This window comes from Clupea harengus, chromosome 1 (assembly GCF_900700415.2).
Source record: "Clupea harengus chromosome 1, Ch_v2.0.2, whole genome shotgun sequence".
NCBI classification, from domain to species: Eukaryota; Metazoa; Chordata; class Actinopteri; order Clupeiformes; family Clupeidae; genus Clupea; species Clupea harengus.
In genome coordinates, this window is record NC_045152.1 from 27,188,538 (window position 1) to 27,207,565 (window position 19,028).

Consider the following 19,028-nt stretch of genomic DNA (forward strand, 5'->3'; position numbering starts at 1 on the left):
ATGATTGGTCAGCTAGGCAGGCAAAAGGGATTGTGTTATGCGATTGCGTCATCTTGTAACATCTTGTTGAAAAGGGCCTGAATTCCAATGAAGTGTGTCAGGCAGCCGTGAAAAGAGGTTTTTCAGGGGCAGTTACTCCCTCTGGAGTGTACTTTGGGCTTTGTTTGCATACACAAAAAGCTATACAACTCATGAAGGGCAAGGGGAAAAACTGGAAATGCAGAATCAATCTTAAAATCTAAAAGCCTTATTCACATGCAAAGGAGGGGCACAATGAGAGGCTTGACTTCCAGACATGTTTATTAGTGGAGAATCCTTCATTGGATAGAAGACAGCTAGACTTGCCAGACAGGCTGAACTCGCTTCATCTTAGGATGACTTCTGTCTTGAAATGAGAGGATGAGCAGGAAAAAAACAATACCAGCTAGGGAAACAGGAAATCGTACACTCGGTAAACAGGTTGATTCTTGTCCCATTTGGTGAGCTGCTCTGGGTTCCCTTGATTTAAGTGATGAGCAACTTACAAAGGAAGACAAAATTTCAAATATTACTGGAATGAATGCACCAAACATGATGTAGCTGAGGAGCTAGTTGTTCTATTTGCAGCATTAGCAAGCCAACTTAACTTATCTATCTGCTTCATATTGGGCTTGAGTCAAACGGCTTGGGTATGTTTTTAACAGCTGTTTTCCACTTTACATTTACATCACAGGTTCCATCTTCAGGGCTTCAGCTGGCCCTTCTGCAGCCCTGTTGAAATCTACACATCAGAGTTAACTCAACCAGTGTCTACATTCACCACAAGATCACCATGATGACATTTAGCAACCTTAGCCTCAATCTAGTGATATCTGTTCAAAGTCAAGTAACAGAAAATACTGCTAAGTAGATAAGAAAGCTAGCATGTTTTAATCTGATGTGACGCCTGGGTGTGAAAACCCAACCTGGCTAAGCTTTCAAAGACAACGTGCTCAATTGCATTCCATGTGTAATGAGAGCAAGTCTTTGTATAGTGGTGCTAATATGTAGCCCTCCAAGGAGTTTACTCTAACCTCAGGCTAAGAACCGGAAACAGTGGTGAAGTACGAACTCCTTTTCTTCGGAGAGGCCCATATTCTGTGGTGCACGTTTTCAGTATAATAGTATGCCGTGTGAAACAGCCTATGGCTGAGGGGTACTGTGAATCTCCAGAATGACACCGACATCAAATTAACTCAACATGGAGATGACACGGTTTCTGCAAATCAGATAATGCTAAGATGAGGTCCCGAGGTGGCAAGTGAGGATGAGTACTGTGCTCAGTCTCTTTAGGAGACCCTTTGTCCAGTAAACCTGAGCCACAATTAATCCTCTAACCTTCACAACCAAAACATGAATAGACAACAACAAACAAATAGTTGACAAGAACAATTCATATGTTAAGAGGGAAGGACACACAGCATTTTTTAGAGTCCTTGCCTTCTGAGTTGGGTTCTCTTCAGTTGTTTCTACACAATTTGTGTGTGGACCAAAGTGTGCCATGAGGTGTCTGTGTGTACGTGCATTTCCACAGATGATGCACAACCATGGGAGATCATTAGCAGTGACTTGGAGAGGAGTGCGTACCTATGTGAATAACCAGTGAAGTAAGAGTCAATGGTCCTGTCTGGGGATGAGAGTGGTTTACATGTACTGAGGTATAGCCTATGCAAGACTGAGAGAACTGAACACACAATGCCCTGCTGAGCTCCCAGAGCTCTCAGAGTTTCTGAGATATGAGTACTAGACAACAGACTTAATATCCCTGTAGATGTCCTAGTTTTTGTATTGCTTTCTGTTTTGAACTGGGTTAAGATCTGAAGATCCTCCTTTGGATCTGACTCTTTTCTGTTAATAGCCATAGACGGCTCTGGCTTCCAGCCAGATTCTTGAATGGCCTAAACTGAGCTCTGTAAATCTACCATCACAGTGTCACATTTTCAGTGAGACTATAGAACTACAATACCCACAAGCCTATATGGCTCTGCCCCTGAGCAGAGTGAGCATGTTAAATGCCATGGTTGTGTCATGGTGTATACACGAGTCTCAGTGAAAACATCCTCACACATACACAAAACACAGTTCTGTCCATTCCACACAAAGGTGTGTTTTATGAAGCAATACGCCTGAGTGAGTTCACAGAGAAATAAGGTGCCAGAATAATTATATCTGTGAAACATGTGAAGCACATGAGTTCTCATCCCGTGTTATCCAGACTAGTAAATAATACGTATGTTACTTAAGGGAAGCACAACCGTTACGTGTTCACCAGTGGAGTGGTAGCAGCTGCTTGATTTTTAGGTTATATGCCAATGAAATGCCACCTGGGCCACACACTACCACGAGTACCGACACTGGCACACGTCAATGCAGTGAGTGAAAGTGGGTGCACCCCGCTGTATGCATGCTGAGATGTGATGTGATATAGAAGATACAGCTGAGTAGCAACCGCAGCTTAGCTAACTGTCAAGATAATCCACCTCTGTTCCACAGTCGGGGTCCTGAAAACAAACGAAAAAAGATGCAGCAGCAGCAGCAGCAATGAGGTTTGTCCTCTTCCTCGTCCTTTAGTTTTGTCAGAGTTCCTTCAATTTCTCCATTCTACTCCCAAGTTCTTCATCTGGATTTTGATGTTTGTCTCCATGGTTATATTTTATATCTCAGTTTGTGTGTTGGATAAATAAGTGCAAAAAGCCTCTTTGTCCTAAAACAACACACTCTGCCTCCGATTCTTTCCCTCGGCTGAAAGAGAGAGAGAGAGAAGGAGAGATTGTTGGTGTTGGTGAGATTGCCCATTTGTATGTTTGCTCTGTTGTTCTACTGTTAGACACTTTAATGTTGAGCAGCTGGTCAATGTGAATTTATGTGTCAAACATTAAACACTTGCACAAAACCAGTAAAATATGATCGTGAAATTGCCTTCGCATCACAAGGATACCAGTAAATGTTTCCGTTTCATTTAACAGTTGGATACCTTAGCATTTCCCGTCCTCTCAAAATGTCTATGTGGAGTCAGTTCACTTCTGGGTAGTCAGTACTTGACAGTCACAAATGGAAATGAAACTCTGACATGTAAGTGTCTTTGGATAAAAGCGTCTGCTAAATGACTAAATGTAATGTAATGAAAGTTCATCACAAGTGCTCCAGTGGCTTCTGAACACACCAAAAAATGAAATGAAAACACCAAAGGTCATGCTTTATCACAAACAGGTTCAGGAAGAGAAGGGGAAGAGCGAGAGGGATCAGAGAGGGAAAGAGAGAGAGAGCAGATAATTACCATGGTGATGGTAACCATGGCTGATTCAGCCTGTGGGGGGAGAGGAGGAGGAGGAGGAGGGCAGCAGCCCTGGTTTGGCTTCTTCTCTTTGGGCAAACTCATGAGTAACATACTCTACCTTACGGCCCGCTGCGTTATGTGGGACAGGGCATGGCCAGGGAGCGACAGACGAACAGCGAAAGACAGACACATACGAAGAGGAAGCGGAGGGGCGAGAGGACAGAGATGCAAAGTTCACAGGCGGCGGCAGTGAGCAAGAAGGAAGAGAAAGAAGAGACACAACTTCACAATTACCACAAACACGTCACAGATGTGATACAGGTACGTTTCTTACTGCTGTGTGTGTGTGTGTCTGTGAGTGTGTGTGAGTGTGTGTGTGTGTGTGTGTGACTAACCTGTGTCGGCTTGTCTCACTGGGCGCCTTCCTGGGTCCTTCTGGAGCTTAATGTCTTTCACTGAGAAGATGGAAGCCGCTGAAAAAGTACACAAGCGCCAGGCCTCTTAATGTTTTCTACTCATTATGTGGACCTCACCATTACAGGTAATTCACAATTCATGGTGTCATGTTTTACTGTTACTGTTTGTTGGTCTTATCCCCTCTACCCAAACTCTGCTAAATCTAGAACCTTTAACCACCTTTTAAAACTATCCTGATTTGAATCAATGTTGTAATGACTCCTGTGTTTGTGGTCATGTGGTCACTCAACTTTCTATCTATAGCTAGTGAATGACCTAGTTTATGATAACAACTGTGCCTATACATTGTGTATACAGCTAGTATCGGTCGGTATTGATGGTGAAACTCACTGTCTGGTAGCACGTGCACCTGGTCGCCGAAACTGTTGAAGTACCGGTGCCTCAAAGCTTCATCTGCACAAACACGAGCCTTTGGGTCAAACTGCACAGAGACAACACTGTGAGCACTGTGTGTGAGGTGAACGGGTGTACTCACACGGAGGAAAGATCCAAAATCACACTGACCTTCAGTAATTGCAACAGCAAATCATGTCCATCGCTGTCTATCCTATTGAACAAACCACAATGCTATGAGTTTTCTGATGTGCCATTTAAAAAAAAAAAAAAAACATTTTCCATGCAGAAAACAGATGACAACACAAACTAAATCTCATTGTTGTGATGACCATAATATTTGGTTATTTCTCTCAGAATGACCCATTGGTAAAAATTATTTGGATCTGATCATGTCATGAAGTACTAAAAGTAAATGTTCTATTGAAGTTCTACTTTATTAATTCATACAGCACATTTAACAATGAAGGCAGCACTAAAGAAAAAAGGAAAGCAAGGAAAAAGGTGTAGGCGAGGTAAAGAGGGACAGACCGGGGAGCGTGAGAGACCAGGGGCTCTTGGTGGTACCGAGGGAAATTGTACTTCTTAAACTCTTCACTGCCTCTAATTCCTGGCCAAGAGAGATCTGATGGTGTGCCTGAAAAAAGCAGATAGACAATGTAACCAACAGTATCCAAACAGACAGAGGCACAGTCACACATGAACAAATTCTCTACCCAGATAAGAAGGTCTCACCTAGGATGCGAAATATAAGGTGAAGCTCATCCTCCACTGTGGAACCTGGAAACAGTGGCCGACCAGTGACCATCTCATAAAATATACACCCCACTCCCCTGTTGAGGGAAAGAAAGACCCATTGACAACATTTCGTTCAAAGATTTTACAGCACCTGGTTGCAACCTCTTCAGTCATAACTGGACTGAGGATGGAGAGATGAGGATGGAACAGACATCTAATTATCTTTTCTCTTAAAACTCAAATTAAAATACACAACAAAACATTGTAGTCTACACCCACAAAGGATATTTAAATATGATGTATGTGATATACAATGAACTCAGTGAGAAAATATTAATATTGAGCATTTTTTATAATCCATTTCTGTAGGCCGTGACAATTGACTTGATTTTATCAGCCACTGACATGTGCCCAAGGGCAACACAGACACAGTGTGACACCGGCAGAGTCTGTCTCACCACATGTCTATAGGGGTGGAGTACTCCGTAGATCCCAGCAGCACGTCAGGTGGCCGGTACCACAGAGTCACCACCTCATTAGAGTATGTCTTCGTGGGGACAGATTTGGCCCGTGCCAGACCTGAAACACAAGTCAAATTCACACGCTAAATCAGATGATCAGATGAGTCTCTTATGTGTCTTGATTGAACAAACCTGCACAAACTAGCTAGTATGAAGTACTGCCAACACCTGAGAAAAAAGTCTTTTGGAAGTCTAAGCTTGTAAATAGCTTCGATGTTCATATGTGTAAATGAAGTTTCCTTCTCACCAAAGTCAGCTAGTTTGAGCTCTCCTTTCTCGTTGATGAGGAGGTTCTGTGGCTTCAGGTCTCTGTGCAGCACCTTCCTGCGGTGGCAGTAGGAGAGACCCCGCAAAAGCTGGAACAGAAAGATCTATAGAGGTAGACAGAGGGACAGAGAGTGGAGGAGAGAAATAGCAAAGGTTTTAACGCTTTTGCTGATGAGAGCATACATTTCGATTATGGTGTAATGAGATTTGATCATAAAACATCTCATGAGCTCAGCGCTTCCTAACAGACACCTCCTAGTACCTTCACATTGTGCACACTCATCAGGCTTCCGCAGTCGTCCATATACTGTTTCAGATCCTTCTCCTGGCAAACACAATCAATGCTTTAGATGATCCATCCCTCACACACACTCACACTCACACACACATACACACACACACACACACACACACACACACCTACACAAACACACAGACACACACATACACACACACACAGACACACACATACATACACACACAGACACACATACACCCACAAACACACACACATACACAACCATAAACTATGAGTCCAGTTCAGATACTTACCAAATATTCAAACACAAGCGTGAGGCACTTGTCTGTATGGATAATATCATGCAGAGTGACTATGTTGGCATGTTTCAAGTCTTTTAAAAGAGACACTGAAAAAGACAGGGAAAGAGGGTGGACATTAGTGATGAGATTACTACTCATTTTTTTGCATATGAAACATTTAGCTGCTTCAAAACAGTGGTTTACAGGGAATGATTTTGAAAACATTTAGGTAATTTCACTTTAAACAGGAACAAAATAGCCTAGATATGAAACAACATAATAAGCCCTAGCTTATAAGAACTAGCTTGTGTGACACATCATGTGGAGGGTGAAGGGTGGAGGACCTCATCCTACCACTAGAGGGCAGAACATATTTTTGATCTGCCATCTTTAGTAAGAGCAAACATGTCTGTATCATCAGAGCTAAAACACACTGGTATTTTGAACACAAGCAGGCATTTTTAACACAAATGTAAAACAGGCTTACAAACCACAGCCTGTAAACTGCACAGAATCTAAAAGTGTGTACACCTGCATGTATACACATATGCTAGGATCCTAAACACGGATCAGCATAGTCAGTGTTTAGTCAGCGTATAGTCAGTTATAGACCAGTCACTGGTCAGTAAGTTTCATGGAAATCTGGTTTCCAAACGTCATAGTGGTGTTGTACCATAAGAGCCATCAACTCCGGATTTCCGAGTGGTTTATATCTACCCCATTACAATGAAGACATCAATAATGATTTTAATGAATTTTGTGGTGTGGTGATTATTTCTGAATGCATAAAGATATTTGGCACAGAATTATTTTACTAGCTAATGCTACCACCATTGCAGCATGGTACAACTCTGCCAGCCGCCGTACTTCCCCTTCGGTAGACCATCTGAGATACAGCAAGAGTGGTCTACCTTCTCGTATGGCAGTGCAGGGAGCTCCCTCCTCATGTTCCAGGCGAATTTCTTTCAGCGCCACAAGGTTGTCCGTCAGTTTACTGCGTCCTTTGAACACAGTAGCATAAGTGCCCTAAAAAAGAAGAACAGAGGGACTGTTTGTTTCTCACACCACATTGTGAAAAACTGTACGGACTCCTAGTTTGAGAGCAAAAATGTCAGGCGGAAACTACAGACGCATGCACATTGTCTCACGAAAAGAAACACTTAAGAAAAGTGTGGTCAGATGCACTAAATGGGAAGCCGTCCAATAGCATTGCAGAGCAGTCGCTTTTAACTGAGTGCATCAGACGAGACTACAAAGTAAGATGGCGATATCGACACGGGTTCTGGACAGTATTTGTCAAGAGCACTTTTCCAAGGAATAAACTGAAGTGCTTCTTTTGTTGTTCAAAACAAAACCTCCCTTCGAACAGACTGCTATATTGTTAATCAGGGTATGCGTTTTGCTTACTTAGATTCCATAGATTCCATAAAGCTCCTACACAAATTGTGGAGCATTTATATATTATATAGGCCTAGTTTGTAAAATGTTCAGACATGCGTAACATATGATACACATTCAATTGAAGAATCTAAATTCGTCTAATGGAACACATATGCAATTTTGGAACTAGGTATTGAAATGAAAAATGTAGGCCTATAGCTTACATCTTTGCCTAAATGTTAAATGTTTCAGCAGCCATCCTGGCACTTGCTGTGCTGCGAGAGGTCAGCTAAATTTTTCTATGGAAATTAAAGTTTTAAGATGGAAACCTGGATTTTCTTAAAGTAGTACTCACTTAAATGCATTTTTAAGTTGTAAACTAAATTATATGACTGTACTGTGATGAATCAAATCAATGCTAGAAACACACATCTACTGTTTAAAATCATCCAATGCTGATGTAGAGTCAACCGTTTGGGACTTCTCTACGTCTCTCTTTGCACTACTTTCCTCGTGGACATCAACACTGTCACAATCAATGCACACTGTACTATAGGGTCAGATCTATCCTGTATCTGTAAACACCCCACTCCCTGTGAACATGTTCTCCCGATGTGTATGTGATTTATGTATATGTATGTTTGTGAGTTGCACAAGTGCATAAGTGTATAAGTGTATACTGGATGACCTAAATTTCCCTCGGGATTAATAAAGTATCCATCTATCTATCTATCTATCTGATATACATACATTCAAATAGAGCAAACTCTCTACCCCTCTCAGCCCCTTGTCCACCTTTCAGCATTATCAAAATTATGGCGTGGGCAGAGTTAGGCTCATAGCTAGGGGGTATACTTAAACTTTAAAACTTTCACTCCGTTCCCCAAAATTAGCGATGAGAATAACGACTCTTTGAAGGGGGACGGATCTCATTCCTCTCTGAGAGCCACAGACACACACACACACACACACACACACACTCATACACACACACACACACACACACACACACACACACACACACACACACACACACACACACACACACACACACACACACACACACACCCACACCCACGCAGAGCACAGAGGCCAGTGCAGACAGAAGGATGAAGCGTGCGCCTAGACTGCATTCACACAAAATGCCCCCGCAGGGTTGTGTGGCGGTGTAGCCGTGATTATTTATGCTTTAGAATGTGACCACCGTGAAACAATCAGAAAATAATGTTTTATTTCTCTGATTCACTGCTTTGTTCTCGCTTGAGAATTGAAACCTGATGCATAAAAACGCAAGAGCAGCAGTAACGGTTAGCCTACATGAATGGAGAGTGGCATAAGATATGGGAGGTTGTAAGCAATGTTTATGTTGATGAATTTGAACCTGGACTAACCGAAATGCAATCTCACTCTGTATTCCATTGCAGCTATGCCAAGAAAAGAGACCTTTTGTGGAAAATGCGCTTGTGAGTCATGGCCTTTCTTCTTCTGCCTCAATCTTACTAGACTACAATATGTGAATATAAATAACAAGAAAAGTCATTATTGTGTATTTACATGACAGATGATATTCGTTTACTGCTGAACATAGACTACTTCCTCCCAAAAACTTGAGTCTTTAAAGTGGGTTTAAACTTTTAAAACAATTATTTTTTCCTTTTTTTTATCTGTTAGGATATCTGTTAACTTTGAGGATATCTGAGATGGATTAATTGCATTAACCCATAACGTTTGCTCCTGCATCCTAGTTAATATAGAAATATGTAGGCATAATGCACCACTCTACCAATAAAGGGAATGTGATATTTATTTGCCAGATAGATAAATCAATATTAGGCAGTGATGGTTTGTGATTGGTGCATGGAAACCTGCCCTGTCCGATAAGAATATGTCACCACGCCTATATCCCAAATCTGCGCCTCGGTGGAATATATAATTTATTGCCAGAGTTTAAGACGGGGGTGGGGGTTGGGGATAGGCTTTCATAGAGTTTCAGCCGCCAAACTAGGGCCCATTGTATCTTACGTTAGTGCAAAACCTACTCATGGCCTTGCATACAGTTTAGAATGTGTTATATATGACAGAATTGGGTACAATGACAGTTCCACTGACAGAATGAATTGCTGCTGTAAGCGATGGCCAAGTGTCTCTTACCTCTCCAAGTTTGTCCAGTTTAATATAGGTCTCCAGTTTCCCAAAGCCAATCTCAGACTGAAAGAAAAGAAGTTTGATAAGAATGCGTAGATATATTCCTCTGTTGCTGAAGACCAGAGCAGAGAATCATTTAGTACAAAACAATCTCTTAAAACCTCATTCAATACTTCTACCTTCTACCTAAGGGTTAAATTAGGATTTGTAATTGGGCTCTGTGGTTTCAGGGTTGCCATGGGAACACATATGTGTGCACATCAGCAGCAGTGACAGCCAAAATATTTTTACATTCAAAGGCCTACATCATTTTGAGACATTATTTTCTCCATATAATTTGAGTTGCTCTGATATTCTGCTCAAACCACACCTGCTTGCTCGGACGTTAAACATGAACTTGATCTTGCCAGCTCGCTTAATGTAACAGTTAGCTAGGTTATCTCAAGTACGACTTGTTAAAAAGCATTTAGTTAAATCGATACTTATGTTGATTTTAAACATACAAAAAGTTTGTTCAAAATTAAAAGTATGTTGTTTTTAAACAGACATTCTTAAAAGCAGAATATCAAACCAATTTACATTTAGTTATGAAACCAAATGAGGTCTCGGTGTCAGTTTCTGACCTATTTCTATCCCTACCTTGCCATGCCTCTGTGCCATCTGCACTATCTGACTGACAATAAGAGGGGATTGATCTGCAAGGTGGCGTTTGGGAAAAAACATGAACAGTACAAAAGGAAACCCTGATAAACCTATGATATTCACCATTTGCTACATTATCTATACTATACTACAAGTGAAAACGTGTTTTAGTCATTGTTTGAATTACTAAGGCCGAGAATGTTGAAGATGGAGGTTGAGCGTCCCCCGATGACCTTAGAGAGCGAATGTGATGGGGCCGAGCCCCAGACAGCCCAATTTAAGCCCTGCCTCTGCCCCTGATCCCAAAGGAGGAGAGGATGTGACAGAGAATAAAATGCTACCAGAAAATACTAAGAAAATGACTTACCAGTGATGCCCTCCGGAGTCTGCGGCTTAATGGTTTGTCAAAGGGGGGGCTGTTCATGGCAAACTTCTCCAGATAGCCCTCCGGCAGACGAATGTCAGCAGGCAGAGAGAGACGCTTGTTTATGTCCTACAGATGAGATAGAGAGATAGACATATATATGTAGATAGATAGTTATATAGATAGATAGATAGATAGATAGATAGATAGATAGACATATATATGTAGATAGGTAGTTATATAGATAGATAGATAGATAGATAGGTAGATAGATAGATAGATAGATAGATAGATAGAAGATAGAGAGAGAGTAGAGCACAACATTAGGATTTCACTCAGGGTTAAAAAAGCACTGACATGTTGAGGGATATATTTTAAATGTATTCATGCATTTGAATGTCCAAACCTAGCATGTCCAAACCTAGCATGTCGTTTTTGACTCATTCTGCATAGAATGTGTTCTGTTTTAGTACCTCATTGCATATACGCCTGGCGTGGTTGTTCCTCATACGAACTCGAACTGGACTCTGCACCTCATCTGATGACGTTCCAGATGCCTGATCACTCTCTCCATCAGAGCCCATCTTTACATTTTCATGAACAATGCCTGCGACACACACACACACACACACACACACACACACACACACACACACACACACACACACACACACACACACAAACCCACAGACAGAAACTCAAACATAAATACAGCGGCCTGATATAATCTAGTCAAAATTACATTTTAGGTGAGATTAGAGGTCGATTTTTATATTTAAATCTTAAAATAACTAATTAGCTGTAAAGACTTTAAAATACTCTGTATATAGGTATGGTTCTACGACTATTAATGTTACTATTACTCATATTGCTTTAATAAGGTACTTGGGCCCTTCACGCCTCAGCAATGAAAATCATCTGACAAATCCACATTATCTGAGTTGTTCACAGTTATATCCTTCAAATCTCAGTCATAGTCTACTGCTAAAAGCTCCTCAGGTTTCATTGAGTGTGATAAGGAACGTTGTGTGTAATGTGTAAACCAGGGGTCTTCAACCTTTTTCAGCCCAAGGACCCCTTGGCTGAGGGAGACACTGAGCAGGGACCCCCACCCCCGCCGCCCCAAATTTGGGCCTGATATTCATATAATTTATTTGGAACTAAGTGTCAGTCACACACACACACACTCCCCTACACATTTTTGAACAGAATTACAAATCATCTGTGACACACACCTCGTTTCAATTTATTTCTGTTTATTATTGAAACATTTTCTCCCTTACAGTTAGCCATCACTCTGTATTCAATTAGGGAGGGACAAATAAATGAGTAGCTTGAGAAGCTTAAGTATGGATGAAATATCTCATACCTAGTGAGAGATCTGACGTTTGACATTTTGGTCGACAAATCACAAAAAAGCTAAAAGCTGAGCCTCGTTTGACACATCGGTGGATTCGTCTAATTGTAGTGCAAAATAATCTGCCTTCGGGAGTTTTGCGACTAGTAGTGCCCTCACATCAGCTGCCAATTCATCAATAGGGCGGGCATTGGGATGCTTTTCAGTTTTTTTACGTACTCATCCTTCCCAAACATTGTTTTGCACATATCACTAGCTGTTGGCAATATTAAACTTTCCGCAATTACATATGGCTGTTTGGTCTGAGCGACACATAATGCAACTTGATAAGAGGCTTTTAAAGTTAGCTCGCACACTTTGGCTGATTGTCTCATCAAGGTCTGCTGGCCCTCAAAAGATTTTAAACGGGAAATATTAAATGTTTTTTTCTTTCAAGTGAGCATGGGTTGCCTTTGAGTGTCGTTGCAGCTTTGATGGTTTCATAGTTTCGTTTGATAGCACGGAAGGGCAAAACACGCACACTGCTAATTTTTCACCATCGTTCTCTTTGTAGGTGAAGGCAAACTTCAGATAATTCTCTGAATATTTACGTGTCTACTCCCGTTTGCGTTTTTGGCTGTTCATGGAAGGGGTGTTGGCATCCTCTGAAGGTAGATCATCTGAACCGCCATCAGTGGTGTCTGACGAGGAACTTTTGTTCCGAGAAATTACAAAACGATTTGTATGGTTATGGCAGGTGATGTCTTTTGGCACCAGATAGCTAAATGTAGCTAAAAGTGCATATGTTACCATTATGATCAAATTGTCGCGTGAAGACTCATGGGTAGCCTATGTAGGATATTATTTTTAAGGAATAGAAAGCATTTTTTACGTTCTGTTTATGTTTATGTAGTCTTTTGGACGTTTTTCATTTTTGGAAGAGGGAAAAAATGCTTCAGATGAAATAATTTGGCGGACCCCCTGCAGTACCTCCGCGGACCCCCTGGGGGTCGCGGACCCCCGGTTGAAGACCTCTGGTGTAAACTATTCACTTAACATTCATTTTTTTTTAATTAGTATTAATAAGAATGTTAAGAGAGCTCAAATTAACGGTCTGATCTAAGTCAGAACACTACTGAGGAGACGGGACAGACACACTGTGTTTCACGGGCTTAGCAACTGATAACACAGCAGAGTTTAGTGACAGTGTACTTAGAACCCCTCACAGTTCACTGAACCAGAAAACAAAAGTACACACAAGAGCAAAAAGTATACAAGAGGAATATTTCATACTTTCATGCCCTGTGATTGCATGGACCCAAATGACAGGCATTACCGTACATTAGCCCTAAATCCTCTAATCCCTCTACCCTCCATGACAAATGTTGGATGTTCTCATACTTTCTCTTACTCTACTTAGTGGAATGGAAATCCCACTCATAGCACTTGAAATGTGACCATGTTTGTCAGCGATGACAGACCAAATCCCAACAGAGGTCAACAATCTGACTACTTTTGTTTCAGACGCCACGGTCTCCATTGAGGTTCACAGCATCCTTGTGTGAAGTGCCCTAATCATGTCTATGAGCGACACTCAGGCCTCACCTCCTACCTCCCTCAGTTACAGTAAGATCTGACAGAGTTGGCAGTTGTGGGCAAAGATGTTATTCTGGGCTTTTCAATTAGAATGCAGAGGATGAACACAGCACAGTGCATGGTCACATAAGATGTGACATTGACACATTCGATTCCATTATGTGATCCAGCGGCCAACAAATGCAGCAATATCTGTCAGTCTGAATGCTGCCTAAAGCTTTCCAATACATCAATCCATCCAAAGCCTTACAGAAACTCCAGTATCTTGCCAGTTTAGTCACGTCATGACCATATAATCTATACTTAATACCCCAAACTCTGCCAACATCACTGACACTAAGATATACAATACAGACATTCCAACAGGCCTGACAAACATCCACAGCTACTGCAATCTCAGCTACAGGATGCCTATAGCACTAGTATCATTATGCTACAGGATGCCTATAGCATTATGCTACAGGATGCCTATAGCACTGGTATCATTATGCTACAGGATGCCTATAGCATTATGCTACAAGATGCCTATAGCACTGGTATCATTATGCTACAGGATGCCTATAGCACTGGTATCATTATACTACAGGATGCCTATAGCATTATGCTACAGGATGCCTGTAGCATTAGCATAGCACTGCTATCATTATGCTATTTTTCCCAAAAAGCATTCCAAAGCCAAAGCGCAGTAGCTGCATAACTCAAACCTACGATCCACACCAAACACAACAATGCAACTGTCATTAAGGTAACTGTAAATCAATTCAAGTTTACAGTGGTGATTTACCTCACCTGACTTTATATAAACAAAACCTTTTTTCCATTGTCTACAGTTCTATGGATTACTGTCTAAACGGAGTTAACTTACTATTAATGTTTAAAACTATAAGGAGTAAGGTGGTGTTTTGAGCAGAACATGGCTGAAGGACCACAGCTGGCTGATTGCTGAGCCTTTAAAACACAAAACTCTACATAAACAGCTTGTTTGTTCTGTACGATGCTACAATGAAATGTGCTTCCTTCCATTTTTTCTTTGAAAACTCATGTGAACACATACTTGGAGGCTAAAAAAAACATAGAGTGCAGCATCACTTTAAAATATCTGTATGAGAGCTAGCATACGGAGGGGAGGGAGCGGAGGGGGAAGAGGAGGAAGAGACAGGGGCAGAGAGAAGAAAGGGGGGAAAAAAGAGCAGGAGAGAGTCACCAAGAGAGCCGGTCCTGTGGAGGCCCAGACAGGGTCGGTCAAGCCCATCCCTCCTGAGCGCAGGTCGGCCCAGCCCGCCGGCGTACTGCCGCAGGAAAGAGGGAGCGCTGTGAGAGGCGGGAGGGAGGGCAGAGCAGACTATGGCCTCTGAGGAAGAGACACAGATGGACAGACAGAGGGGGGGGGGAGAGCAAGCAGAAGCAAGAGACAGAGAGAAAGACAGAAAAAACGGGATGTAGGGAGAACATGTGAAAGCAGATCACAGGGAGGGGGGACCTCACTGCAGCTTTGGTTGTGTCAACTGAACAGAATATCAACTAAAAACATGGACAATAATATGTGTGGGTAAGTCTTTTCAAATGAAGCCAAATTCATGCAGGCGATATATCAGTCTGTAACCTTTCAATCTTATTTTTATCCACAACGACTACTTGTTGATAAATCTGGGTATATAAGAACCCCACTAGTTAAAAAAATGTAGACTAAATGCAAAAACATAGCTGGCTATTGAGTGCAACACTGTGTAGAAAGAGACTGTGATGTGACACGAATGTGACGGAGGAATAATATGAAAAATATGAATGCAGTTAATATGTGGGATACGGTAACATGATCTGAAAGAAGAGCTTCACTGGTTACAGCAGTAACATAGTGACTTAAGCTCAGCTAGCTGTTACAGGGGTCCAGTGCAACGTCACAGGTTTAGGGTGTCACCCAACCAATTACCTCAACATGACGTTCTAGCATTCTAACATTTAATTTTACTAAAGAATTGAATTTAATATTACCAAAGAAACTCTATTAATTTTACTTCGTAATACTAACTTCACTGTAATTTGGAAAGAGAGATGAATTTAAGGAGGGAGAAACGATAAGCTTTTTAGACATTTTTCTCTCTTTGAGTCAAACGCAACTAGCATGTAGCATGTGACTAGCATGGAGTATCAAACCTGGTTTCAACCAATTAAAACATAATTTCTCCATTTGTATTATATTCACCATTCAGTCATCTATACTACAAACAAACAGGCAATGTGTGTGAGGTGTGTGTGTTTGGGAGATAATTAAGTGAGGAGAGTGTAGGATTACTCAACATCATGCTGAGAAGAAGCAAGTGAAGATTCCATACACATCTTTGCTCTGAATATTCATGTGTATAATAAGCACAACTCTTTGGAAGATTATGTGTGTGGGTGTGCACGTCTCTTACCATGGTCTCGTACATTGGATGGCTCACCCAGGTTGTTCTGCTCAGCCAGTTCTGAGAGAGACTCGTCAACTGGTCTGGCACTGCGGAGGCTCATAGACAAACGCCTCTTAATGATCTTCATCCGGTCCATCTGCCCAGGAACATGGGCCTCAGGAACCTGAGGGGCTGAAACCGAGCAGAATCGTTGAGAATATGTGAGAACGCTGTCAACTGTGAATGAGAACACTGTCAACAGTGTAGCATGTTGCCACTATACTGTCACTAACCCACACATACACTCCCAGCAATCCAGTCACTTGTTTTCGCAGCATTACAACACTGTGAACAGTTGGTTGGACTTTGCTCTCTCCTTCCTTTATGATCTTTCCCTTTATAGTCTGCCTGGGCTGGTTAGGAGGGAACAGGTCAGTCTTTGCTATTCACTCTTCCTCTTGCCCCACAGCCAAATAAACCATTAGTGTAGTGTACCGTTTTAGTTCAGCCAAAGCCCACTCCAAAACAGATATGAAAAAGAAGACAATAAACCTGGATAACGGCATAGAGCTGCATACAAGATGTGAAGACTGCAGCAAATATAGTCGGCTAATGTCACTCTCTTTCACAACTAAAAGGCGCTAAAATTTTAAAGACTACTCACTACATTCACAAGCTAATCTGCTAAACACATGTTATATTCATGCCAAATTATATGAAAACAGTGGTACATGGTGGAAAATTAAAGTAAGTTGTGGTGTTCTAAAGCAGTTGAGACTCTCTATTGCAGGAGGTCATGAGTAAGTTTGTCTTTTGATGTTCTGACCCCTAACATTATGTTTTGCCTTAATGTCTATCATCACATTCATGTTCTTTGAGGCCTAAGGAAGTACTTTCTAGAGATGATTAGGGTGATGACAAAATCATCAAAATACCAGACTAGTATCTATGTTATGTAACAGAATAGTCTATCTACAGTTGCTATGCCAGGGTCTAATGCTTGTGTTTAGCAGGCTATCTTGGATCTGTAATGTCACATGGTGCATGGTAGTCACAGCTAATTGCTCAACTGAGAATTACAAATTAAAATAATCTCTTGAAAGAAAACAACTTTTATTGAGACCTTTTTAGCATGATGTAGATGGCACAAGTTCCTGTGGTTTGCAAAACAAAATATTATATATTACTGGTTGACAATTTAGATAATGAATATCCAAGTCAATATGATAAATACCTAGGGATTTTTGCTGTACAGCAAAAAAACGCAAATTATGCCCAAGGGACAAATGTGCACAATTCATGCAAAACATCAAAGGAATCTTCAGAGAGAACCTACGGGGCACTTCTCTGCTGCTACACTCGTTAACAGCGACAAGATATTTTCTACAATGTACAAACAATATATAGGTCAAGGGATGCACACGGTGTTGTATGGGAGATAGACGGGATATTGACAACAACAACCATGTAACCTCTTTGAAATTCACAGCGATACAACAGAAAATCTGTTGTACCTTAGAATATCTGTAGAACAGGAGAGTGGCGGCTCAAAGTTGGCTACTGACCAACGCAGAGATGAACCTTCAGCATCTTTCAGCACGACGCGAGTTCTCTTAAAACTGTAGCCTTTGACACCAGGAAAGGATGCGCTTTCCGTCTGAATTTAAATAATCCATAATTCCCTAGCCTGTGGGTTCCGCTACAATCAAGGCGTTCAATTTAACATGAAATCTCCACCGTCCACAATGAGACTGTCTGCAAATTCATAGTATTTTAGTATTAGTCCCTTGGTCCTATTCGCGATCAACATCCCGGTATATTCTGGATAATGGCATCATCGACAGTACCGTTTGCACCGGAAAGTGGCTCTTAAAGGGATGCTACAACTTGTGCTTTTATGGAGGACGGTTGCTTGGAGCAGAACTCAAGCACGGGCCGGGCCTGTCTTAGCCCCGTGGTTTCCTGCATTGGACACCCATAAGGACTCCTACGGTACACGAATACAGGGATGTTAACATATTTGATGGCCTTACCATATAATTTCACAGAAGAAACTGATATCAGTACAAATTTGGTGTATTGTCCGGTTGTAAACGTGAGTCTACACGCGCATTATTCCCCGAATTCACACGGGTTGGGACCGAAACTATCCCGGTACAGCTCTGATGAGTTAGCGATCCTGCTAGCAGCCTTGTATCTCGCATTCTCTTCCATTGTTGCACGGCTGGATTTTTGTTAAATCAGTGAACTACGTTAAATCTAATGCACACAATCCAGGACAGACAGGCAATCCGGAACAGCAATGTCAAAAGAGCCCATTCACAAGCAAACATAGACGCAGCCATATGCATTGAACATTTAAACAAAGCACATAGCTTTTAGGTTCAACCCCCAAAGCAGTCTGATCACAACAAATGGGGCAAAGTGAAATGCAAGTAGTACCTTGCTGCTGCTAACCTGCAGTGATCCTGATGTGTGACCGGTATGTTGCGAGGAATCTGTGCGGACCGCTGCGCTGGGACGGAACTATCCACTGCACCAACTTTGCCTTTACCCCGAACACAGCATCCTGGATAGCCGCTAATGATAAAGTGTCAAATCACACTGACAGCACATCCACTGCACCCAGCACGTGGCACACAGCGACAGAGGGGTTTCGTAAACTGAAAACGATTTGGAGTCTATCTTGAATAGGTTGTTCTGATTCTGCAATTCTAGCTGTCCGGTCAAGCAGTTTCTGCGCGCGCGCATGCCACGGCAAATGACAAAACAGGGATGGGAGGGGTAATTTTAATAAGAGAACATCTAAGGGAAGCAGACCAAGAGCGCAGAAGTTACTCACCATGCACTGTTTTACACAGAGCTCTTTTAAAACGTTAAGTACACTGGCGCTTAAATACAGCAATTCAGAAAGAGCAGTGGGGAAGATAAACCTCGGACGGATCGGATTATCCAGATGTGGAAAGTGAGACAGGATTACCAACGGATAACCAACGTAATGCAGACA

General features: G+C 41.8%; 1 protein-coding gene across 5 annotated transcripts; it reads right to left on the minus strand.

Moving 5' to 3' along the window:
• Nucleotides 1-282: 282 nt before the first annotated feature.
• LOC105910078 (cyclin-dependent kinase 17-like) lies at nucleotides 283-18,808 on the minus strand. Of its 5 annotated transcripts, none has more exons than XM_031574183.2 (18): nucleotides 18,479-18,808; nucleotides 16,049-16,213; nucleotides 14,839-14,985; nucleotides 11,176-11,309; nucleotides 10,706-10,831; nucleotides 9,703-9,759; nucleotides 7,083-7,197; nucleotides 6,184-6,278; nucleotides 5,894-5,956; nucleotides 5,612-5,735; nucleotides 5,302-5,422; nucleotides 4,841-4,938; nucleotides 4,637-4,742; nucleotides 4,277-4,319; nucleotides 4,103-4,193; nucleotides 3,691-3,768; nucleotides 3,296-3,424; nucleotides 2,595-2,760 (listed from the first exon to the last, which is right to left on the minus strand). In XM_031574183.2, the coding sequence occupies exons 2-17, from the start codon at nucleotides 16,176-16,178 to the stop codon at nucleotides 3,321-3,323; spliced, it is 1,632 nt and encodes a 543-aa protein (XP_031430043.1). In that variant the 5' UTR covers nucleotides 16,179-16,213; nucleotides 18,479-18,808; the 3' UTR covers nucleotides 2,595-2,760; nucleotides 3,296-3,320. The 5 variants fall into 5 exon arrangements, with proteins under 5 accessions (XP_031430045.1, XP_031430043.1, XP_031430042.1 ...); XM_031574182.2 differs by having other exon boundaries at nucleotides 18,464-18,808; XM_031574184.2 differs by lacking the exon at nucleotides 18,479-18,808 and adding an exon at nucleotides 17,536-18,420.
• Nucleotides 18,809-19,028: the final 220 nt, after the last annotated feature.

Excerpts from the sequence above, each read along its gene's own strand:
- LOC105910078 (XM_031574183.2), bottom strand. The coding sequence starts at position 16,178 with ATGGACCGGATGAAGATCATTAAGAGGCGTTTGTCTATGAGCCTCCGC. Across the intron at positions 11,310-14,838 it reads CCACAGGACCGGCTCTCTTG|GCATTGTTCATGAAAATGTA; the intron begins GTGACTCTCTCC and ends TGTGTGTCGCAG. Across the intron at positions 10,832-11,175 it reads CCAGGCGTATATGCAATGAG|GACATAAACAAGCGTCTCTC; the intron begins GTACTAAAACAG and ends TCTCATCTGTAG.